At 38.8% G+C, this 26,153-nt stretch overlaps 1 protein-coding gene across 1 annotated transcript; it reads left to right on the forward strand.

Annotated features, from left to right (window-relative positions):
• The first annotated feature begins 701 nt into the window (after positions 1-701).
• LMNB1 (lamin B1) lies at positions 702-18,799 on the forward strand. Its single transcript, XM_065662257.1, has 11 exons — positions 702-1,261; positions 5,647-5,803; positions 6,671-6,796; positions 7,811-7,981; positions 9,200-9,325; positions 12,774-12,994; positions 13,962-14,187; positions 14,995-15,099; positions 15,482-15,601; positions 16,350-16,463; positions 17,780-18,799. Exons 1-11 carry the CDS (start codon positions 909-911, stop codon positions 17,819-17,821), a joined length of 1,761 nt encoding a protein of 586 aa, XP_065518329.1. The 5' UTR covers positions 702-908; the 3' UTR covers positions 17,822-18,799.
• Positions 18,800-26,153: the final 7,354 nt, after the last annotated feature.

Genomic DNA, 26,153 nt, shown 5'->3' on the forward strand with positions numbered 1-26,153 from the left:
ATGTGGCTTTTTCACTCCTTGCTGTTGCAGCACCGAACGACTCATGTTTTTTCCCGAAAAATTAATGTTTTACTTCTAATTAAGGACACAACATCTCGCTCACAATAAAACCTTAGGAGCCAGACTGACATCAGGTAAAGACCGTTACAATACTAGCACTGAAACCTGGGTTGAGCATTTTGAGTATTGCAATGAGAGTATTGATCTGAGGCAGCTCAAAAGCGAGCACTCAGGCACTGGCAGGACCGGGAGTTTTCAAATTACAGCCCCCAGACGAGGAAGAGTAAACGCGGGCTAGGAAACGTCTGGAGCATCAGAATCACTTTCCTCATCGGCAGCCTTTTCGCACCGAGTGAGAACCCCTCCGCCGGCCGGGGCAGGGGAGGCCGGCGAGGTGAGGCACGGTGCGGTGAGGTGAGGTGAGCGAGATGGGGGGTGCCGGTGCGGGGGCAGCGCGGGCCGCAGAGAGCCGCCGGGGCCCGGCTCCCTTTGTCCTGAGCCGGGGAGCGGCAACAAAGGCGGGCGGCGCGGCGGGCGGGCCGCCTCAGCCGCGCGGCCGGTGGGCGGGGCCCCCCCTCGCGCGCCGGCCGGCAGCGGCGGGCGGTGGCGGGTTTTGAACTGAGCCTGAAGCCGGCGGCGGGACGCGGCGCGCGCCCCGCCTCTGATCGCGGTTGGTCCGCGGCCGGTCACGTGGGCGCGGGGCCGGGCGGCGGCCGGCCATATTGGAGCGCGGCGCGGGGCACGGCGTTCCTGACGGGGTGCCGCTCGCGCTCCGCGGGAGGTGGCGGTGGCCGGGCTGCTGCTCGCGCGCCCCCCGACCCTGACCCGCCGGTGCTGGCCTGCTTCTGTCACTGCGGCGGCGTCTCTCGCCCGCTCTCCCGTCTTTCCGCTCCTTTCGCCCCTCCGCCATGGCGGCCGTCACACCGCTGGGGTCGCGGAGCCGGGGCTCCGCGGCCTCCCTGCAGCTGAGCCCCACGCACCAATTGCGGCTGCAGCAGAAGGAGGAGCTGCGGCAGCTGAACGACCGTCTGGCCGTCTACATCGACAAGGTGCGGAGCCTGGAGACGGAGAACAGCTCCCTGCAGCTGCAGGTCACGGAGCGGGAGGAGGTGCGCGGCCGCGAGGTCGCCAGCCTCAAGGCGGTTTACGAGACCGAGCTGGCCGACGCCCGCCAGACGCTGGACGACACGGCTCGGGAGCGGGCCAGGCTGCAGATCGAGCTGAGCAAGCTCCGCGCCGATTACGAGCAGCTTCTGGGCAGGTGAGAGACGGCACGCGTGAAAGAGATACGGGGGAGCCGGCGTCCGGGCTGCGCGGTGCCCGCCGTAGTGTACGTTCCCGCCCGCCCGTCCCGGCTTTGAATGAATGAGCGAGTGGCAGCGCTGCCCTGCTCCGCCCCGGCGGGAAGCGATGGCCCGGCCCCCGGAGCGCCGCCCCGCGCCTGCCGGCCTCGCCCGCGGCCGCAAGGATGGCAGTGCCTGCCGCCTGGCTGCCGGGGAGCCGCTGGCTGTGTGCCCCGCTACGGAGAGCAAGCTCTCCGCGTGAACCTGTGTTGGCGGCCCCCTCGAACTTCTCCCGAGTTCATCCTCGCGTAACTGAGATTGGAGGGAGCCGGGATCTTGAGTCAGGATGACCCTTCACCGCCACCCTCCGTACAGAGAGATGACCCTGTCCGTTAGGTTTAAGCTGCTTCAGGATAAAGAATGCAGTGATGACAGTTTGTGTAGTGGTTGTCTTGGGTCTAGGCTTTCTAAATGTCCTTTCTCAAAGGTGTTAATGTCATAATAAAAAAAAAAATACACGAGTAGATAACAAGTAGGATTTTTCTTAAAACAAAATGTAACTATAAATTTATTTCGCTGGGTATTTAAATGTAAGAAAAGGTAAATTTGTGACCAGATATTCTCAGGATTGCAACTTCGGCACAACGCCAAGATCTCTACTCTTGCAATGAACTGATTTATGCTACTAGATTTTGCTTCTTATGCATTTGACTTGATTCAGTTGTTGATTTGCTTCCTTGCTTGTGTTTACCTTAAATTTGATTTCTGTGACTGCTGTAGCTTTCCATTAACAGAAAAATAATCTTCTGTTTGGAGTTTTTTCATTCGTGAAGCCCACTTGCCATTCTGACCTTAGTCTTGAGATCACAAAGGTTGTCAAAGGATTGATGTTGGGAAAAAAAAAGCGCAGAGCTGTTAATCTTCCTTTACCGTTGTATAACTTGTTAAATTTTGATTTTTCAGTTAAACACACTCTCAGCCATAATTTTTCATAATGGAAAAAGGTATGTGTGAACCAGCATAATGATGTTTTCATAAGTCTGGAGACAGCTCCCATATAAACTTGGGCTCTTGTTACTTAAAAAAAAAAAAAACCAACAAAACTATGAGTTTCTAATTAGTGAGCCTAGTTGTTCTTGTGGTTACTTCTTGGTGCCCCATGAAGGTCCTACATCAAAGAGATTATTGACAGTGACAGGGAGTGTTTATGGTAAATGTAGTTGTGGCGAGGAACTAGTTTTATGCATTTTTAATGTTGAAGAGATTATTTCTCTGACTCTTTTGCTTTGTATCTTCAGTTGGTCTTCCTTCAATACTCTTAAACGAATTTCTTCAGTGGGATTATGCAGTGAAAGAAAGATCAGTAATAGTGTGAGCCTTTGGCTTGAATTACTGTGTGTGAGGCATTTTGCAGCTGGTACACAGAGCAACTACTCAGAAGAACAATGTTATCTTAATAGAAGTGAAGTTGTAACAACTGTTGCAGGGCTTCCTGTGGTGCATATTTGGTGTGCTGTAAGAGCTGGAGGAACTGTTTTGAGGAAGCAGACTTGAAATGTTTCAAAGCATGTATTCGTTATTGTAGGTGATTTTAAGAGGTGAAGATTGCTGGTAACAGAACTGATGAGCTTTAATCTGAAACCTGACACTCTTCTAATGTGCATTGTAAAAGAGCACCCAGAGAAATAAGGAGGAGATTGATGTTCTTCCTGGTAAAAATTACTAGGTGTAAGGGTGATGTATATGTTGTACACATTTGATGTTTGTTTTTTTGTAATTCACAGAGGCATTTCTGATCTTGTTTCACTTTCCCATATTCCTTTAGGGTTGGGATGACACTGCTGAGCTGAGATTTCATCTGGCTTTCAGTGTTTGAAGTGTTGAGCTCCAGTTTCTGTTTCTTTCTGAGAACGAGACAGCTCATCCAAACACATAATTAAACAAATCATAACGCTAACAGCTAATAGTGCTTAATTTTAATCCCTCTTCCCCTCTCTGTGACTTCACTTACATTAAATTGCAGGATGGCTTCACAGTCATCTTGTTGCAGACAAGCCAGAAGGGTACTTCGGTCTGATGAAATTTGTAATACCAAATTTAGTGGTACAAGCAGTGTATTGGGTTTTAATCGTATTGTTGTTTGTCCATATTATACATCTTTTTCTGTCCTGCCCAAATTGCAAGAGCTCTTTCTCAGCTGTCTGCCAGTTTGTAGTTGGTAAAGGTATTTGCATTAAAAAAAAAAAAAAAAAAAGAAAAAGTAACTTTGCCAGGGGAGTCTTCCTGTTTTGAAGTCCAAGATAAGCTGGTAATTTGGGGTAGCGTGTGGAGCAGCACACTGTAGCCTGTGTGTGTGCGACTTTCTGGTTTTAGGATCCAGCTTGGTTTCAGTATGAAGTCGTGTGAGAAAGTGTGTCTGCAGCAGTGTCTCCATGTTTTGATTAAAGTTTTATCCAGGAGTGATCAAATGACGAAGGCCTGATGTGGGCCTTCATACCTCCCTAATAGGTAATGGAGATTTTATTATAGATGTACCATAGCATGACACATTTCCTTCCCTCTTTTTTGTCCTCTGCTGCACAGCTTCCTTGCATGGTGAAGTTCCTACAGGCCTGGGCGGGAGGGGAGAGATGGGGCAGAGATCTTCAGTGAATAATTCTAAGAGGGAGAACTAGGAGTCCACATGATGAAAACCTAAATTCTGCACTTTTGCCTATCTGTGGACCTAACTGTTCTGAACTGTTGGGTCTAAGCAGGGGTAGGTAAATTGCTGTTGAGGGACTGGGTAGTGTTGAGCAGCAGCAATGAAAAAAGTAGTTGAGGATAGATAGAAGAGTATTTGTGTGTGTGTAGGCTCTTGCAGTCTACCCGTTTAGTTAAGTGTGTTTACTCACCCGGAGCCGGATTAGCTGGCTGAGTATGTAAAGCCTGCCATCTTCTGGCTGTAGTGGTGAAACGTTACTTTTGTGTCTGCAGGTGTTTTTTTGCAAGTCTCTCTTGAGGATTATGTTAATTATGTATGTTGCATGTATCTTTTAAATTTGAGAATCTTTCCTTTCAAAATTGTGTTTATTTTTAGTATTAGTCTCATTTCACTGAGAAGCATTCATATTGTTTCTTATGGGCAATAGAGTGATTAAAAATAACGAGTGTATTAATGCTTTGACAGTTTTGAATCTTGTTCGTAAGAATCTTTATCCAGTTTTCAGTCTCCTCAGTTTAGTGGTGTGAATTCTGGTGGTGGTTTTTTCTTAATTTTGCAAAAAGTGTAAAAACTGAAGAAAGTGCTAGCTGTTGTCTTACTGAGCCTGAATCTGTCCTTTCCAGTAAAATCAATTATTGATTATAAACATCTAGAACTGATGTATGCTACTGCCCTTAGTAGGGAATTGTGATTATCCCAGAGAGAAAAAGAATCACCTTCAAGGTGGAAGAACTTGTGTTACACATTTAGACACAACTGCTTGTGCCATCTAAAGGAACAGTATTTTGATTACTGAGTATTATTTTCCTTTTACCCATTTCTGATAGTAGCCTGTCATAGAATTATTTGTGAATAATTAGTTAATTTAGGCTGAAGAGTGTGGTTTTGTGTTGCATTACTTTTCTTATTTGACTAATTTGTTTGCATGTGCTATTTTAGGGAATAAACCTCTAGGCACTGACTGCTTATGTAGGAATGAAAAACAATTTGAGTATTTTGATAATCTTGTGTGTTTGCTTTTGTAAAGGAGGACACCTGTACCTCTGCACCAGTGCAGTTTCAGTGGTTCAGCATACTGTTGTATAGGCAGGATTCGGTTATCTTTCCTCAGAGCTGTGTAACTGCTACTATGCATGATTAGAAGGCAATTTTCAGTGATACAGCTTCTGCTTATGAAGGACTTGCTTACAGACAGGGAACATAAAATCTTCATTGAGAAGTTGGTCTGTTAATTAGAAATGGGCTATTTGCACAAGTTCTCAAGTGGATAAAAAGCTATGAAGTTAATTTACTTCTTTCCACCCTATGGAAAGAGCTTTCTGATGGGAGAGCTTATTTCTTCCTACTAAGATACTGTTGAAGGTAGGCTGTTTTAATGGTGGCTAGCTAAAGAGAAAACAAGAGAAGCCTTTAATAAACACTTTCCTTTTCCTGTGTATGTGTCTATAGACTTGTCTACAGCCCAAGTGATATGGAAAGCTATTGCTTGCCAGATGAGAAAGCAGAAAAGAGTTTATTTTAATTAGGTAAATTAAGCCAAGACAAAGTGTTTTTCTTGTGTGTCTCAACAAGACTCAGATTGCACCTTGTTTTATCACTTAGTAGTCTACTTTGGGGGCATTTCTAGACTTTCTTACCACTTTCTGTGATTTATTGCAGCTATGAAAAAAAAGAAACAGACCTTAATGGAGCTCAAATAAAAATCAGAGAGCTTGAAGCAGCCCTCAATTCTAAAGAAGCTGCACTGGCCACAGCACTTGGTGATAAGAGAAGTCTGGAGGAAGAAAATGATGATTTAAGAGACCAAATTGTACAGGTGAGAGGAAATATTTAACTACCAAGCTTCTTTCAGTGAATGAAGTACTTTAAAATATGAAAATCTATAGTGAGAGCTGACATTCTGGCAAAATGCAGCCCTGTAGCCAAAAAATGGATGCCAGCCTTCCATCTAGTCAAAACTAGAACAAACTGGTTTACTGTCAACATCAGAAGCAGTAGTGAGTAGGTGTCTGTGTCCAGTGCTCTTCAGCTTATTAACAACATGAATGGTGGAATAGACTGCTTTTAAAATTTTGACTCTGAAATTGCAAGGGATGTTACTTGTGATGGGAAAAAAAGCAGGTCAAAAGTCAAAATAAACTTGGCAAAAGCAGGTCAAAAGTCAAAATAAACTTGGCAAATTGCAGAACTGCTTTGGGGGAGAGACTGACTTCACGATGCAGATACAAAAAACTGACAAATAAGTTTGTGGTTCTCTCTGCCCTCCTGTTGGTTCTGCTTGTGATTCACAATGTTTTGAGCTTCTGATAAAACAAAGAGGGGGAAGTCTTGTGCAAATTTTGTTAACTCTTTGATGTAAAAAATTTGGTCTTAAGTAACGCTGCCTCAAGAAGATGAGTTGAGCAGACCAGGAAGCTGGTATTTGCCATGTAAAAAACCTGAAGTTTTGTATGGAAAGTTGCTAAGTAGCATTTCAATGCTACTTACCAACATGAAGTATCTAGAATTCACTTGTACAAGTGATTGCAAGGGTGGAAAAGACGTTAGTGGTGTAAATACTGGATTTGGTTGTCAAGTTCAACCATAGCTTGGTTAGGTGTACTGCTAGGTAGCTGAGGTCATTGTGTTATGTGAGTTCTGCTACATAATCATTGTTGTGTTGATTCTTCTATTTTTCTTAAAGCTTGAAGCTTCTTCAGCTGCTGTCAAGGAACAGCTTGCAAATGAAACCTTACAGAAGGTTGATCTTGAAAACCGTTGTCAGAGTCTCATTGAGGACTTGGAATTCCGTAAAAATATGTATGAGGAGGTAAATGTTTTAGTCTCAAGAATTCACATCTTTAAAGGAAAGAAGACAACTGGGGGGATCATTCTTACAATACTGAAATAGTTTAAGTTTGGAGGTCTGAACTCTAACTTGGAGCAGGGTTTGCCTCCATTCTAGCTGGAAGATTTCCAGCTAGGTTTTTTTTTTTTCAGAGCCTTTGTAATAAAATGGCTTCATATGTCATGTTTCATATGAAGTTCTGCCCATGGTGCACATCTCATAGCAATGAGAAAGTAGGTTAATTTTCTTTCATAATCCCTTTATGAGAAATAAAGTGGAGAGGGACACTTGAGCAGATGCCATTTTTTGCTGGTTTTTAATTTTGAAACTTCCTAGTTGAATGCTTTTGAATAATGGAAGCAGAAGTTGATGAATTTGTCTTCTGGATTTGTCTTCTAGAGCTTCTTGACTCCCTCTCACTTGCAGTTATTGAAGGCTTTCCAGGAGGAACCTCAGAGCAGTAATAAGTGCATTAAGCCACACTGTCCTTTGTTCTGTATGTGGTTTTGAGATTTTCCTTGCAAGGTGCATCTTCAGCTTTGTTCATGGTGTTGGAATCTTTTTTTCCAGAGACCACAGGCAAGCATACAAATAAATGAGGAAAATGCTGATTAGTGAAAGTAACTGTTTAATTTCATATTACTTTAATTTTGTACAGGCATAGAAGAGACCTGAAGAAAGGGAGGATGTCTTTCTAAAATCTAACCGTATTGAGGTGTATTTGGTGAAAATACAGACAACTCTCAGGAATGTGACTTTACATGCTGATGGTATCCTAGCTCTTATTTTACTTATTGGCTATTGCAAAATAAAGTACCTTGGCATATCAGAGTGGACAAATGGCTCTGTGTTGCTACTGACAGTTTCAATGTGAAGCAAGCTAATGCTGATCCACAAGGCTAGCTGAAATCTGCATCACTATCCACTCAGCAGACAGTCTTCTAAAATTTGTTTTGTCTTGTATTCAATGAATGTAATTTTTCTGTTTTTTCTTAGGAAATCAATGAAACAAAAAGGAAACATGAGACTCGCTTAGTTGAGGTTGATTCTGGGCATCAGATTGAATATGAACATAAATTGGCCCAAGCCCTTAGTGAAATAAGAATGGAGCATGATGCACAAGTGAAGCTGTACAAAGAAGAGCTTGAACAGACTTACTATGCCAAAGTGAGAACATGTTTTCATGCAGTTGTCTGATTTACTTTTTTGCTTTATTTGATGAAAAGATACGTGTTTCAGAGGAGTTTATTATGGAGTTTGGTTTAAAATTACCATGCATTTGAATATGAACTTGCATTTTTTGTTATCATCTGAGTAAGAAGCCCCGTGTGAAGGCAAATTGTGTGGAAAAGGTACTTGGTACTGGGATTGCTGTGAATTCAAAGAAAATTTGTGTGTTGTTACATATCAACCGTAACGTCTTGATGATCAATAAGATGTCCTATATTTTTTTTTTTATGAAACTTACTTCATAATAGGGCTTCCTGGGAAGACAGCATCCTGAGTCCTCTGACCCTGTACATAATGTGTGGAAGCTTTACCACACCCAGTGGTACCTGCTTTCACTCTTCTGGAGAGGAAGCATACTCAAGCTGAGTTGTACTTCATAATTTCCTTCCTCTAATACGATTCAGCATTTCTGTCAGGAGGGATCCTGATGTCTCAACTGAAACTGGTTTCTGTGGCTATACTTGTTGCAATTTGTATGTTTTAGAGCAAGGTGGGATGTTACAGCAGCAAAGTTGATACAAGCTGAATTTAGTACCGTAGTTCTGTCTTTTTAGTTCTACAGTCTTAACAGAGCGCAGATGCTTGTCTTTGGGGCTTACAGACTTGGAGAATCTTAAATAAAATAGAGCCAAAAGTTTTTCAATTTATATTTTAGTCTAACAGTCCTTTCATAACTGAAGCTTTCTTGTTCCCTCTGTTCAGTATGATGATATTACTATGAAGCAGTAGTGACTTACGATACTGGAATTGTAATCTGAAGGCACATCACCAATTTGCTTAGGTTGTCTGAAAATTAACATAAGTTTGTTTTTTAGAGAATTAGTAATTTAATTACAGTAAACAAATATACAATGCTAAACGTTGGCCAACATGAAAACTGAACTTCATAGTCCAACTTCAGTGATGTGCTCAAGAGAAACTTCACATTTTTAATCCTAGAATAAATATTCAGAGGATTGTGATTTCAGGTAGGGCAGTACAGCATGGTAATTGAGCCATCATACCTAAACCCTAAAAAAAAAAAAAAAGATATGTTTTATTGTGTTAGAACTGTAGAGAGGAACTTTGTGGCTTAGTGTTTCATGTGGTTTTTAGTGACTCATTCTTGTAATAAAAGTCACTTTGAAACTGATGTTTTAACTTGCTCTACTACAGCTTGAGAATGCTAAACTGTCCTCTGAAATGAGCAGTTCTGCAACCAATTTGATAAGAGAAGAACTGAATGAAAGTCACATGCGAATTGATACTCTGACTTCCCATCTCACCAGCCTTCAGAAAGAGGTAACAAGCTGTTTGTGTCTATTCAGTCTTGTTTATTACACATGTCAATTTCTGTATTAAAGGACTTTTCCTTAACTTGTAAGTATGTTCAGCATCATGATTTTCATTTGTCTTCTACTGTTCTGTACTTCAAATTTCTTAATGCCTCTTGACAAAGCTGATTTTTTTGTATGCAATATCCTGCTACAGAATGAGTACTTGAAAGGCAGTACTCTTAAGTGACTTTTGCAATAGGTGTGACAATTTTAGACAATAGCTCTATGTTCAAAGCTTTTGACATTCCATGTAATTTAGTTCTTTTCTGTAGTAATTTGGGCAGTCTAGCGTTGGATTCCACAAAGCAACATTCAAAGCCAGAACTGGCATATGCTGTCTCTCTCTGTTTATCTCTTTTCATGCTAGATTCAGTTTGCATCTAGAAGTTTTACACACAAAAAAAAAGGGAACTTAATTGATTTTTGAAAGGGGTTAAAAACTTACAAAATGAGCAATTATGATGGTCTGTTTTGAGACTACAGCAATGGGAGCACAGGAGCTGGAAGTACTTAGAATGCTGTAAGTCCTTCAAGCATAGCTATTTAAGCAGGAACTGCAACAGGATGTAAAGTTAGGCAAGATCTTAATGGTAGATGATGGGATGGAGGTATAACCTTTAGTTACCTTAAATGATTATAATATTAAAAACCACACTTCTAGGAGGAGATTTCATATGTAAATGTAAGACCAGTTTGGTATAATGACCTGGGTAAAAATCGAGACATGTGTGTTTTACATTTTGTTATGTAAAATGTGGGTAACTGATCACTTATTTTTATGTGGTTCCTTCCTTGTTAGAATTTTGCATAAAGGCATTTTGTATTAAAAATATCTGTTTCTTAGAAGGTATGCTGGTTGCACAGAATTTTAATAGGGGTGAGTATCTCAACTCAGTGTATTGATTGGCTTTTACACACAGGGTAAAAGAACCCTTCTTTAGGGACAACAGTTTTGAAACCCCAGGTGGCACTTCCATAAAGCCTGCCCAGATTGTCTTGTTATCCCAATAGCAGAGGAATGGATCGGACAGGACTCCAGTGCACACCAGCCTGTTGACCGGAGCTCCGCTGACTCCCCTCTGGTGTCAGGGCAGTAAGCATCTCAAAGGTGCAATGCCCGAGAGATATTTGAATCAAGGATGAAAGGGGGAGAACTTAGACTGAGGAGTACTACTTTTGTGTTTTCTTCATTTCTGTCCGCAGAAGGTTAAAAGTGTTTTTGCACATAGATGTTTGGTACCAGGGGAAAAAAGTGCACCTTTGCTGATAAGTTCAGAGCTGAGTGGAAGAATGAGGTATTGGTTCTAGTGGATCATTACCAGGATTAAGCTGAAATGAGACTGAAAATGCATCAAATAGCTATACTTGAGTACTTGTAAAGCAGAGTCCTGGGCAGAAACTAATTAGACTTAATCAGATCACAGAGCATATAGATCACACCCAAAGAAGTATGATGCAACCTATGACAAACTGTATGTTCAGTACTAGGTTATTTGATGGGAGTAACATCATGTGTACTGCAGTGGATTTCTGATTTTCATTTTAGATTTTCATAGAATGACTTAGATTGGAAAAGACCTTTAAGAACAAGTCTGACCATTAAGTGTTAGGAGTTGGTTCTGCAATGGGGTTCTGTAATTTACTAATCAGTTGAAACTGCAACAAAACATTTATTTTCTTGAAAAGTATAAGATATTAGTAATATTTAGCTTTGATTCTTTCTGTGATAAGGTTTGGATTGTACTACTCCTGTACAGTAGACTCTTAGATCTTCAAAGTTCTGTGTATTTAAAGTGAAGAATATAAATTCAGGAGGTATTATTTCATAATTATCAAAATAACTTGTCAGTTACAAGTATGTCTTCCAAGTTTTCCCATTATATAGTCTGTGCAAAAGATAGGTGATGAATGCACATGAGATTACACAAGAGCTGGATTGAGACTTTTGTCTACTTACATCTTATTTCTGCTTTTAGATTGCCATCACCTTTCTTTTGGGGGGTCAGTAACAGGCATTTCTGATGTTGGTGGGTTTTTTTATTTTCTTAATTTAGTGATTACCTGTGTTCTGTTGCTTATTTGTGGCTGACAGCTAGGTTCAGAAAAGTTGCTTCTGAATTTGCAGAGGTGTTGGTTGTTAACTTCAGGACCACCAAAACCAACTTCTGCCAGTTTGTCTGTAGTTGTCCACCAAAAAACATTTTGTTGCTGTGAGTTTGTTTTTTGTGTAGTTTTTTTTGGTGTGTTTTGTTGTGACTTTTCGTTTGGTGTGTTTTTCTTCTGTGTGTGTCTTGTTGTGGTTTTTTGTTGTGTGGTGGTTTATTTTTTTATTTTGGTTCGTGGTTTATTTTTTTTTTTATTTGTAGGGCTAGTGATGTCAACTAGTAAAGGTTTCTTTTCCATTTGCTAGCTTTAACTTTAGCTTTGTTCTCTTGGAAGATAACTCAATTAGCAGATTTGAGTTACCAGCACTGAACTACTGTAGTAGTTTTCATTGGGATCTTCCATGTGACGCTCAAGTCCTTTTGTTAAATTTCTTATCCGACCATAACATTGACGACCAGTTACACTGGGCCTATGTGTCAGACTTTGAGTGCAGGTTTTCATTGTCCATATATAGAATTATAAAGCTTTAATAGCTATGATTTCCTATGTAGAGTGCCTGCACAGCAAACTCAGTGACTTAACCAGACAATGTGGTTCCTTTGTTTGTCTTTTAATTAAAAAAAATCTCAAATACTGTCAAGCAGAATAAAGCATGCTTTTAAGAAACCTTAAAGATGTTATCATTTGTCCTTTCTTTGGTAAGCATTCTATTTTGTATGTATGATATTCAGTTCTACTGACGATGTGGTTTTTAAAATCTCATTCTTCATGTAACAGTTAGGACCGTACTTTCAGCAAGCCTTGAAGGCTTTCAGGCAGACAGGCTTTCACTGGCAACAGTCCCTATTCCTTTAGAGAAGCTTCCTCCCAGAATTTGGAATTGGAAGCAGTAAACTGAAGCAGGAAGTAGACATCTGAAAGGTAAAGAGCAATTACTTACTGCAGGGTCTGAAGTGCAGTGAGCTGTGCTTTGATTCTGTCACCTGTCCACATTTCAAAATGGTTTGACTCTTCAGCTCAATTTTTCTCAACTTGAGTAAATTCAGGCATAGTAATGTACCTTCAGATCTTAGGAAAATGGAGCATGTGGTTGTCCTTCAAAGTGTGTTGTAAGTTTGACTCGAACTTGGGTGTTGTGTTTAGTAGATAAGGTGGAGAACATGAATTTGAAAATATGCGAGTTTGAATTCAGAAATGGGGAAGGATACTTAACCTAATGTTTTATTTTCATGTTACCTGAATAGCAAACTGCATGGAGGCTTGGGGGGGCTTTCCTTTGCATCACTGATGTTTTTGATGTTTTCTAGTCTAGAGCATGGCAAGATAGAGTGCAAGAGCTTGAGGACAGCTTGGCCAAGGAACGGGAAAACTGTCACAAATTACTGTCTGAGAAAGAGAGAGAAATGGCCGAGTTAAGAAGTAAGGTGCAGGAGCAGCTGGACAACTATGAACAACTTCTGGATGTTAAATTGGCACTTGATATGGAGATCAGTGCATACCGGAAATTGCTTGAGGGTGAAGAGGAGAGGTATGAAAGAATGTAGCAACGAATGCAGTATATGTGCTTTCCTTACTTGTTCCATTCTCTGTTAAAAGGTAGTTCTTACCGGTAATGTATTTATTAGGTGCTTTACTATGGTTTCCAAGGCACTGTTTGTTTTTCCACCATCCTTCTGATACTTCTAAGTCTCCATGAGACTGGGCTGCTCAAGTACCAGACCAGTACCTCTCAAGGGAACAAATACCATTCTTTTACTATTTTTTTTTAATTAAGCACTGAGGATATAATGAATTATCATTTTTATGAAATAATTTTTAGGTGTGTTTGGTGCCATGGTTAATATTATTTTTCAGAGTTAATTACAGGTCTATTTAGTTGTTGGCCAAATCTGCTTAAGTATAGAATAATTTTAGTAAAGTTTTAATAGCTGCTTGATTGCTCAACTTATCAGGTAGTTACATTTTCCACATCTGACCCCAGAGTTCAGCCATACTGAAAATTTTTGCCTGATAAGTCACAGCTGTCACTTTAAAGCATTTTGACCATTTTCTCAATGGCATCCTACTGATCCAAGCTGATTTCCCTCAAGTGTGGGGATGAAACAGAAAAAGGTTTTGCTACTGGGTTTTTGCATTAATTTTCTACAATGGCATAAGTCCCCCTAAGAGTGTTTTCTGAACTTGTTCTATCTACCCAGGAATGCAGTCTTTTAACAGATGGACAGAGGTGCCTTTATGATCTTAATGTAGTAGGCCTTCAGAATTCTATGTTCCAAAAGTATTAATAAGCTGTTTGATATGTCATTCAATTCTCCAAAAAGTACCCAAGGCTTCACTTTGTCGTGTAACACACTGTTTACCATGTTCCTATATTTTTTTTTTTGCTGTAATTCTGTGGAAAGAAGAGAGGGAAGTTTATAAAATTAAATTAAAAAAAAGGCAGAAAAAGTAAAACCAAAATGTGTTGTATGCGTATTTCTTCCTTTCTTCAATAGATTGCAACTTTCTGCAAGCCCATCTTCCCGAGTGACTGTTTCACGTGCTTCATCAAGCCGTAGTGTGCGTACAACCAGAGGGAAGAGGAAGAGGATAGATGTGGAGGAATCTGAAGCCAGCAGCAGTGTTAGCATTTCCCACTCAGCTTCTGCCACTGGAAGTGTCTCTATTGAGGAGATAGACATTGATGGAAAGTTCATCCGCTTGAAGAACAGCTCTAGACAGGTTTGAAGATGCACACGTATATAATGAGCTGATCAGAGATAGAAGGCATCCTTGGCACCCTTTCAGCTTTTAGGCTTTGTGTGGACTGCTGGAGCTAAAGCATGCTGTATAAGAGAAGGCACTAAAACTAGTGTGTCACAAAATAAGCTTTCATACAGTATTCCTGATGGACAGTGACTCTTTCCTACTGAATTTTAATGCTTTCCATAGCACCTAGTAAGTGTTACATCACTCTTCTTAGTCCTGCCTTGCAAGTGATCTGCCTGTAAAGTATTACAGGTAACATTATCAGTGATAGGAAATAGTGCAAGCAGACATCAGGTTGCCTTTTAAGAACTTTCCCTGCCTTAAAAAGCCCCAGAAGAAATACATACTGTAATTAGTTGCCTGTGCCCCTTGTACTTGGATATAGCTTCTCTAAATTATAGTGTTCCTTCTTCCTTACCTGCATCCACACATTTAAGACTGACAGACATACTCTGTTTTCTAAGAAGCTTGCTTTCGTTCTGTACTTAAAAGTATTATATATTTGTAAGGGGATTTTAATATGTATTTATTTTTCTGGACTGAGCAGTAACAAAACTGACGTAAATTATAAATATATAACATGTTCATGTAACGTGAGAACTGAAAAGCAGGTTGCATTAAGCTTTAAGAAGACAAACCTAGCATTGTTCTAATTGGCATGTTGAAGATCAAGTGATAAGAAGTTTTTATTGAAAATTTCCCTCGTGGCCTTATGTAAGAAACTCTACATGTGTAACAGAAAATGACTGCTGATGGAAATCTTTTTCTCCTTTTTATTAGGATCAACCTATGGGAGGTTGGGAGCTGATCCGAAAAATAGGAGACGCTTCTGCAGTTTACAGATACACCTCAAGATATGTACTAAAGGCAGGCCAAACTGTTACAGTAAGTTGTCAAGCTTCAGCTGTTCAGTTGAAATGGACTTCAGGCCAAATTGTGTATGTCAATACGATGCAAGGTTTTCTGTTTTGTACTTTCTGTGTACATGTCCAGAAAATAATCACCTGGATTTGTATTGGGCATTACTTGTATCCCCCACTGGGAAAAAGTTGGACAGAGCTACATTTTTCAGAAACTTACTTCCTATATAAAGTAATCATTTTGGCCATAAAGAGGTGCACTTCCATATTCTTTTTTGTTTTTTTTTTTTTTTTTTTATATAACTGGAGGAGATTCACTAGTGTCACTTAAATGACTACATTGATTTGTTAAATAACCTGGAAATGTGTAAGACTAGTAAATAATGCTGAAGTGTGACTTCTAACAGATCTGGGCTGCAAATGCTGGAGTAACTGCTAGCCCTCCCACTGACCTCATCTGGAAGAATCAGAATTCTTGGGGCACTGGTGAAGATGTGAAAGTTGTACTGAAAAATTCTCAGGGAGAGGTAAAGTACTTAAGCTGTATTTAAACTTGTCTTTGTGCAGTGCCATCCTTTATAAAGATGAAGGTAGAACCATTTTTAGGACTTTATGCATGGATGCACATGAGTGTTTGCTTAAGTTTTCTCCTTTTGCTTTCCATCCAATTGTGCTGTATCACTGTGTGTCTTTACTGCAATTTAGGAATGCAGTCTACTGAAGAGTGCGAAATTTTTTTCCTTGTATTTAGTAGAAGTAGTAGAATGACTTGTTCAGACACTTTGTACCAGAAATTGGGCAATGCCTTGGAATATGCTTTGAAAAGAAAAGGTTTTGGTAAACTCTGTAGCGCCTTGTTTCTTAAATTAGTTTTCCTTAAAACCGTATTTATGGGGTGTGGAGAACACTATAGTGAAACTCACTTTAATCACTGAGGCATTGATTCTGGTAATGTGAGAGTTGAAACTTTGGGTAGGGCAGTTGCTATGACATCTTGCAATTAAAATAAAATATTTAAATACATTTAACCCCCCCCCCCCCCCCCCCAGATTTTGAAAGAACTTTTGAGTGTTGTGTTAGACTTTTCAATTACTAAGGTATTTAAAACTAAGCTGTTATAAATGCTGTTTATGCACAGCAGTACATAAAAAGTATATAAACAAAATCAGTACAAGGAGCTTTCCCAACAGCTGGAATTCCCATTGCTCAAAATATAAGTAGATTAGCACCAAATATTTAGAAGAATCAAGTCTTCAAAATAAAACCCTGTTGCAGGAGGTTGCTCAGAGAAGCACTGTCTTTAAAACAACTGTACATGAAGAGGAAGAGGAGGAAGCTGAGGAAGAAGCAGCTGAAGCTATGGAGAAGCAAGGCCTTTATTACGAGCAGGTATGTTGTTTTAGGTTAACAAGGTTATGCATCTGTTTTTTTCAACCTAAAGTCATGAATTCTCTGGAAAATATCATACCTGTTAAGGTGTGGATGTTCTTTTATTTTGGATTTGTTTTACCAGTAATTTGATGAAAGCATGAAGCTGTGTTACTAAAACAGTATAAAAATACTACTTCACACATTCCCTTGATGGATAAGTGGATTTTTCTTAAAAAGAGCTTTTAAAGCTTAAAGATTTCAGGATTATTTTTTTTTCCCTCTGTTCCTGATAAAATTCTCCAGGGCAGTTGTTTTGGTAAAGTTTGGCTTAAGCAGGAACACCTAAATTTATCTACAGTTTTGAGAACAGAAATATCATTTTCTCTGATAGAGGAAATGAGATACTGAAGACACTATCAGAAAAAAATGTCTCTTGCATCCTGAAGAAATGCAGTGGTGAGTGGAAAGGTGTGAAATTGCGATGACCACAAAATATTCTAGTAAGGGAAAATACTGAAACATAACATACTTTATTGTTCATATACTGAGTTTTATCCATTATCTTACTATTTTGACTTGTTCCTCTAAAGAGGATAAAAAGGAATGTAACAAGCATATGTTCCTGTAATGCAATGTTCAGGTTTGCTGCTGTGCTTAAAACTTGGCCACATTTCAGTTAGTACATATGTTAAAGTCAGTTAGAAAAGATAATATATAACAGTAATTAGGTGCATATGTAGACAGACAAACATTGGAGAGAGTTGGCTGCGTTGGAAATCATATGTTTTGGCAATTGTAGGTTTTGGCCTACAATTTGGCCTGAATCATAACTTTTAATAGAGTCAGGTTTTTATTGCAGTTAAGCAAAAGTACTGAAGTGCATCCTTCTGGTCTTTTGGTTTTTGGGATTGTGTAGTTCAGCTAAAGTGTGTGTCTTAGTAGCTATACTTATAAAAATGTTATAGAGAGATTAGATTTCTTTAGATTAAAAACCACAAGGTACTTGTATGTGTTCCCTGCAGTTTTCACCACCTCTCTAAACTCACTGATGCCTCTTGACTTGAGATTCAAATAAAATAATTTAAGCTGTGTTTTTTTTTCTGGTACATGTCATCTGTTACCTCTCACAGGAAAAGGTAGATATTTATCATTCTTCTACATCTGTTGTACCCTGTATGTAAAATTTCTGCATGCTGACTCTTGCTTACACTGTGCCAGGCTAATAATTTCATAGATTAAAAATGTATATTGTTTTGAGTTGCTCAATTTTCTGCTGCTGGATTTTTTTTTTGGTTTTTTTTTTTCCAAAGATGACTCTTTTCTATTCATAACAGGCAAGCTCGAAGGCATCTAACAGAAGCTGTGTGGTCATGTAAACTTCCAGTCAGCGAGGTTCCTCAAATTACAGTCAACATTGTCTGCAGAACAGAGCCTGCTCATAAGCACAACATATTTTTATATTTTCTGTATGTGAAGTTTTACGCTGCGAGTCTGATGGCCTTAATTTCCTTTGTCAATGAAAAGGAAGTTTTATAAAAGAAATACCTGTAACATTCTCACAGGATGTGAATTGTTGACTCTGAACAATGTACTGTTTGAAAAGTGATGCCCCTGTCACTCAGATTTATATGCCGGTCCTTTTTTCTTGAAACCTTACTGGAATAGAAATATTCCACTGTTTTGGGGATCGATTTTTCTTAGGTTTTATCACTGTAGACTAGTCAGTTGCTGTTATCTCTTTTATTGTTAGGTGCTGTTGGGGAAGGGGATACTATGATATTATGAATCCTTTTATACTAGAGACTTTTTTTTCCCTACAATGCAATCAAGGCTATAAAGCTTTTTCTACAGAAAAGAACAGGTTTGTTTTAACAAACAAAAAAACCCAAACAAACAAACAAACAAAAAAAACCCAACAAAAAAAAAACCAAAAAAACAACATGCAAAGCAAATGAAAGCAAATGCAAGAAAACATACAGAAAAAAACATAGCCCAGGTAATCATGAATGCACTCAAGACGATGAAGGATGCAGTGAAACTCCTTATAGGTACTCTTTTCCTTTATTTAGATTTTATTCTGGAAGAGTGTTTATGTTGAATGTTTTAGATGTGTTGTTAAGATATTGTAACCTGTTTCTCAAACTATTTTTTTAGCAAGCAGAGAACCTTTTTCATACGGGTTGTCTTGCTTATAATTTTATGAACAAAAGTAAGGCTTTTAGGGGTCTAGTCTACATTTGTATGGAAACTCATTTCAATTTTGTCAATGTAGAAAGTTTTTCTGTCTTTCCTGTATTAATCTATTGTCTGAAAAAGTTTTGAATAAAGTATTTCTGTTTAAATTGTCAAGTAAAGCTTGGGAATTTTTTTTCTTCCTAGAACTGAGCTAAAAGCTGAATGAGGGTTGAATACTTAGAACAGACAGGCTTTGAAGCTGGTTATAATGTCCATGTAAATGTAACATTGGTTATTGATGGTTTGGTTTTTTTTTTGTTTGTTTTCCCCCTGAATAATGGGTAACAACTTCATGTCTGGAAAATTCCTTATTCAAGCTCTGTTGAGTAGCTGTTTCTGCATTGTCTTTGCTTGTCTTAATTCTTACTGGGCTGACTTCTACCTCATATGAGTATCAGGCTGACCAGTTTAAGCATGGCACAGTAACATAAATAGAAATTTAGAAATACTGTAAATAGTTATCGTTATCTTAGTCTGCAAGTATTTTTAAATGCATGGCCAGAATTTTAAAAGTTGACTTGAGCTTTTTCCTTGTATTAGTGTCATGATAAATTCAAGACTTTTTTAATGTTTTTTTAGCATGTCCTTCATCTTGGAAAAGTTCCTTTTTCTGGTGAATTATGTGGTGGCATTTAAACCTTGTGCCAGCAGAAGGTGAGGGGAGAATGGCCAAGTGTTATGCAGATGCGTGAGGGGAACTACTTCTTTTGACAGTAGTGGTGGTTTAAACAACTGCATTAAACCCCAATGTAGTACTTGATTTAATTCCCTGTTTATATTTGAATATTTACATAGTAATAACAATTTCATGTCTTTTAAGCATCACTCTCTACCTGTAATATTCTGAATACTCTTCAGTTTGATCTCTAGGAATATGGTTTTCTGTCCGTTGAAGGCTTAGATATCTGTAGGCATATACCATATAAATGAACACTATGTTGTAGGAAATGGTTAATGGATACCTAATTCTTAATTCATAATAGGAATCTGCCAGTGTAATCAAGCATTTTTGGTTACAGCATTTGTAGAACCTACTTGTCACCAGGGTGAGGAGCATTGCTGTTGACTCTTACCTGAATGTGTAGTTAGAAGCTGCTACTTGAACCTTATTTTCTCCATAATGAGAGTTTTTACATGAGTCTTGTGAATATTCAGCTAAATCGGCAGTCTTCTGATGGATGAAAATAGGAGAAATCATGATTTTAGAAATGATGATTAGATGATTTAGAAATCATGATTTTAGTTTTGCTGTTGCAGTTTTTCTGTAAACTAGAAATAGAGGGTTGGGAAACACTTGACCCTTCTGAGGTGGGTGTGCATGTGTGTGTTCACGTTAACCTTTGAAGTAAAACATTCTACCACCAGGTGGCGAGCTTGCTATTCAAATATAAAAGCAAAAACCGGCACATGCGCAGAACTTGCTGTACTTCCTTGCAAGTTCCATAGTAACTTTCGAAAGTTACTGGTTTCTTAAACAGAACAGTTTCTGTTATCCTACCTCTTCCCACACTGAAGTCCAGAAGTGCATTTTGATTACTGCAAGGCAGGGTGGGCCTTTCATTGCTGTGCTGAAACAACAGCGTCAAGCTTGTAGAGGGGTATGCACTATGCAGCAAATGCAGCACTTTTTTTTTTCTTCCCTCCTCTGTCACACACTGTGAGTTCTTGTTCCTGTTGGTTTGGAACTGCATTCAAAATACACCACCTTGGCTGCTGTGGTTACTGGCATAATTACACCAGTTTAGGTGAGAGAAGTCACACTAATGGATTTGGTAAAGATATTTAACCACTGAAAAATGAGCTTAATTGGCTGTATGCAATGCTATGTGTAATTGGTTCATGTTTTCCTGGAGGTTGTTAGATACTAAGAGAAGCAAACAATATCCTAGCTAGCTCTATTGATGTGTTCAACTTGTGATTAAAATTTTGGTAGGTCTTTTTATTACCTGCTGTTAAAGTAATATGTAAAGATTATTTTTAGGTAAAAGCAATCCTTTCTAGAGTTGGCAATGGATATGGATGATCGTTATCTAACAATGGTGTTACACAGTTGACAAGAGATATAAATTGTATCACACTGGCAGGTGAAAACTGTTCAGTAACTTCCACTTGCAGCTGGAAAAACACTTCACCAGAAATGTATCTGCTCAAATACATTTATTTCATGAAAACCAGAGTAAGAATCTGTTTAAAAAACAAGTGGTTTGACTTGCACAGTACTAGTCTGATGTAACACTCCTGGGACAAGGAATGCATTCCTGTTTCTTAGGAAGTTTGATTTTTGGGTCTGTTCATAGCAAAAGCAGCGAAACTGTGAAGTCCACACTGTTTATAGTGGACAAGTTTATTAATAATCCCCAGTATAGTCACTGTAGCTCTGTGGTACGAATTATTTTATATAGTGCAGTCGATTGTAGCCCTGTGCTACAAATTGTCTTGTGCCTTTGACTTCTTTATCTCTGCTGCATCACATTTGCCCAGTCAGACAGCAAAATATAGGGAGAGAAATGAATGTGCAAGTAATGTAGATACTTTGTCTGTTCAACAGATGTTAATTATTCATTTGCCTGCTATGTAAAGGATGCAATCTAAGATGCTGGTCTTGCATTTTCATAGAGAAATGTAACTGTCTTGAGTATACAATTTTTATACTAATTCAAATGTTTTATGGGGAAACTCCGAATCTGAGAGACTGTGCTTTTTATATTCGCACTGTCCTGTAAGCAGAATAGGTACTTCTAGTAGGAAAAAGGGGGGGTGGGGGTGGAATTCTGCTGCTTTTGCAGAAATGGCTACATGTAATTTGTATGTAGCATTTTTCTCCAGGCAAAGAAACTAGGCAGTTGATGGGAAATAAAACTTCTAAAGCTGTTGTCCCAGATAGGACAACTAAGACTAATGGGTGTTTTGTTTTTTTTCTTTAATAAAGGGAATGGAGGCTATGTATGATGGATGTGAATGCATATTTAGCCATTCCTAATACATGACAGTTAACCTCAAGGAAACACTGGAACACTTACTAGATCCATCACAGGATTATAACAAAAATAAACTCTTTTATCTCAGGTTTTGCTTAGTGTGCATTAATTGCTTTGAGTCCTCTGCTGCTGTCCTCTGTTTTCCTTTTATGGGTTTGCATAAATACAGGATGTCTGTCTGATTAACCCCAAAGAAATGAAGAGTTAGATGTGGTGGCATCAATAAAGGCATGTTTCAGCTGAAAACTGATTATTTGATAGGATTTTTGTATTGTTACAAATTAACTCCTGGAAGTGAATTTTCATAGCTAGTTTGGCCGTTGCATTTTGTGAACGGAGAAGATTCTAGGCAAGCAAGTCTAACCTTCTCCATCATGTAAGTCATGTTGGTTTTCTCTGCAATGGCAGCATTTGGTTTCTGAAGGTAGTGTGTTTTGTTGGTTGTAATGGGATGTTAACAGAATGTCAACATTGATTCTGTTTTTTAACAAGTTTTACTGGGAACGTATTTTCTACACTTTTGACAGAGTTAAAGAAAAAATCACAATCAGTTCTATAAGCTCTCAACATCAAAGGTGGGGGGAAGTGTTTTGTAACATTGCTGCAATGAAGCGTAAGAAGCTGTCAGTAAAAAATCTTAAATGAAAGCAGTCACAAGTACTGACAAACTTGGCAGCTGTTGAGAGATGTAACTTAATTTTTGAGAAAGCTTTTTATGTGGCAGTGCATGCGGAAATTAAATTTGAGATGTGGAATAACAGCAGTGTATTAGTATGCAGTGTGGTGTCATCATCAGTAATATCCTATATACCCGTACTGCAGGCTTGCTCGTTTTATGGGCCTTCTAGGTATTTATAAAGCTGGGGGACTCTGTTGTACATTTTGTGTTGTCTAATAGTTTTTAAAGGTACTTCTGAATACCCCAAACCAGTATTTGGCAGTAAAGAGGCAATACTGAATTCTGCTTCCAAGGCAAATGGTTGTTTAATTTACCACCTGTGTGTTAAATAGAGGTTGGTCTCATAAACAATAACAGATGAAGAGCTTCATTTTTAACAGTTATTTTTATTTAAACTTACCTTCATTTGAAAGGAAGTGCTTTTGGGCTTTCCCAGTACCTGTTTCTCCCAATAGCTCTGAATTTCTCTTCCTGATGGTGTCCATCACATCAAAGGCCTCTTGCATATATTGGCCCTGGTTGTCTTTATGTACTGAGTTCATACATTGCCCTGTGTGACTTCACACTGTGAAACTGATGAGAAGTTATTTTTAATAGATGAAATGTGACAGTTTGACATCTTGGTCTGGGAGAACTACACAGTTGAGTTAAAAAATTTAACAAAAAAGCACCGGACAAACCAATAAACCAAACCTAAAGTATCTTTAATCTTGCTCATGCTGTGACTTCCAGTTGAACAGAAGGCTGTGGTATTTCTAAATCGTCAGTTACATCCTTCTGTATCAGTTTATCCATTGAATGTACTTTTCCCCCCTTCTTCCTAAGTGGTTTACAGTGCTGCTTCTTCCGTTTTATTCTTCTCAATGCAATAGCAAGTAAGGAGTAGCATAGCATCCTGCTGTTGGATCTTTTACCTTTTCAGCATCAGCATTTTTTAAATGGCTTACCATTTAAATGGCTTTACCACGGCTTAACCTTACTTTAGTTTTCTTTATTTTTTGTTTTATGTAATGTGATAGCCTTTTCCCTCTTAAGATTAGTCTATGTAGCAGAAGTAGAACTTCTTTTCTTTGTGTTGTACTCATCCCTAATACTGAATTGTAGTGGACTCTGTGTAGGTTTATACACTTAGCATGGCATTTCTGTTGTCAGCAAGCAGGATGTGAAAGGAAAGAACAAAACTGTATTATGTGTGCAGCTTCTAGAAGGTTTCTTTGGCTGGCTTATGTTGCTGCTGCTTTTAACAATTGCTGCTTAAAATACCGGTTTGAATACTACTTCTGTATAAGTTACATGGAAAAGGAATGTAAATGACAAGGCCAGCTGCATGAGAAGAAAGTATAATGCTGCTGAGAAGAAAATTAAATTGTGTCATTAGAAAAACACCCTCCCCCATCCTTTCATTAGTTAACTTATTTCTGCTTAACTGGAGCTCTTTAAGGATAGCATAACAGATGTCATTGTACTACCAGGAGCTTTGCTAGCTGTAGCTACTGATGCAGTTAATTTTGTCTTTCACATCTAATCAGACAAAAATGAATATTGCTGCTGATGTAGAATATTGGCTGTAATGATCCAGGGCTAAATTTTTTAATCAAAATTTGGACTTTGGCAGCAACAGCTTCAACTAGCGGAAGAAAAGGTAATCTTTGTCAGAATGAGCCTTCTGTCTGCAAATCTTTAGTTCAGAACAGAAATGGGAATAAGAATTAATATGACCTACCTTCCTGTTATGTTCTAGGAAAACCAAGAAAGAATATGAAGTATGCTTTCTTCCATGGCTTTAATGCAAAATGATGTGTGTGACTGGATAGTTTTTGGAATTTTTTTTCTCCCACTCTCCCATCACACCCCCCCAAAAGTAAATGCATGGGAGACTATCCTAGTGATGACTTTGTCTTTTTGCTGTACTTGTACACCAAGCTGAGAAAGTGGAGTAGTGATGTATGTGCTAAATTAGACCATGCTTTCTCTCTGTCAGCTTCAATATGCCTTCCTCAGAATAAGATATCTTTTAAACAAAAAAGTGATACTTGAAATAACACAGGCAAGCATGACCAAGTCACTGTGCTGATCTGTGTACCTTGCAGCTTGATTTAAATAATTCTTAGTTGCTACTTAATTCTGAATCATCCTAATTTAAGATCAAGAACAGTGTTTAGGAATAACACTTCTTTCTTGGGCCAAATTTCTAGGATATCTCCCATGGAAGCAAAAGTGATACCATAACTTTGAAGAATACCTAAAGCAAATGTGTAGGAATTAAAGAACTGTCTGTGTCCTGACTCAGCTAGACTTGCTTTATTTCTGCGCCCCTGGCTAGCAGGTTTACTTTTAACCTGGAACTCTGCTTATGTGAATATTCAGTCTTCTGTCCAGACAGTGATTTGCATTTGCAAAGCAGGTTTAAGAAAAAAGTGCTACAGGTTTTAGCCCATCAGAGTTTGTGGTATCGAGGTCTTAAGAATCCACTGTAGTTTCCTCTGGAAGTGAAACAGATGTTTGCTGCCAAACATGACCAACCCCAGACCTTTTTAGACTAATGACTATAGATCTGCAGGCTCATGTTTTGGGCTTTTTTTTTCACATCTTGGCTTGCTTTGAAATTAATTTTATGTCTGAATGAGGCTGTTATTTGCTTTATATAGGTGAATCCTGTATCCCCATGAAATTGAGTTACACAGAATATTGTTAAATAACATGACTACAGCTAGATTGGTTCAAAACCAGAATGAAGTGAACTGATTTTTTTGTTTGGCTTTTTTTTTTTGTACTAAGCTTTTTCTCCCATAGAGCACAGACAACATCAAATGAGCTCGTCTGATGATAAACACCATAATACCTTGAACGATCTGAATTTATAAATTATTAGCCTTCTTGCTCTATTCCTTTTGTTTTCAGTTGCTGCGTAGTTTGCGGGGAAAAAGCATTGCCATGAAATTACATGTAGCTCTGTAAAATGGGTATCTCTAAGTGTGTGTGTCTTAGAGTGCAGAATTGCTGAATGAACTGGGAGTAAAACCAACAAGAAATAGTTAATGCCACCCAGGAGTAGAGTCTAGTCATTACGCTGCAAATTCAGATTGGTCACCATAGGCAGGCTATTACATTCTTTTTAAGAAAGTGCTTTAGTCTGAGTGTTGCAGCAAGAGGTCAAGGCTTACATATACTCTGATATATCTGTGTGTCAAGCTGAGAACTCTGCAGCTTTAAAATAGTGCTAATTTTTATGCAAGACAAGTCCCTGCTTCCCAAAACTGTCTAATGACCTCATTTATTATGTATGCAGACCTTTCTTTACAAAAGTAAGTCTTACAGTTAGGGTTAAATGCAGCTTGGTGTAAATGCAGAGAAAACCAGCTAAGTTTGAATTTGCAGGAGCAAAATGTGTGTTTCAGTGCAGAATGAGTTGCCCAATTTGTTGCTTCTAAGTGGAAAAAGTGCAATTATTTTTTTCCCAGAGTGTTACGTCCTAAAATACTTGAGTTGGAAGATTACTGCAATTTGTGTCATTTCTTTCTTTTGCACATGCTAAATTTGTTACCTAGAATTCTTTCCCTGCCAAATAAGAAACAGCAGATCATTTTCTGATCACTTTGTAGCTTTTAAATAATATGCCAATTTGTGGAACTTAGAACACAAAAGTTTTAATAATCCAGAATATTGGTACAAAGGATCTTCAAATAAAATCAGCTTGGGGAGTGCCATTGCTGTACTTTAGAAAACTAAAACCAGCAGTGGTTACTGTCTATCTACCTAAATAATACTGTAGGAACAGGAAATGATAAAGACAGAACACTTCTTAAACCTCTTTTT

Source organism: Lathamus discolor, chromosome Z (assembly GCF_037157495.1).
Source record: "Lathamus discolor isolate bLatDis1 chromosome Z, bLatDis1.hap1, whole genome shotgun sequence".
Lineage (NCBI taxonomy): Eukaryota > Metazoa > Chordata > Aves > Psittaciformes > Psittacidae > Lathamus > Lathamus discolor.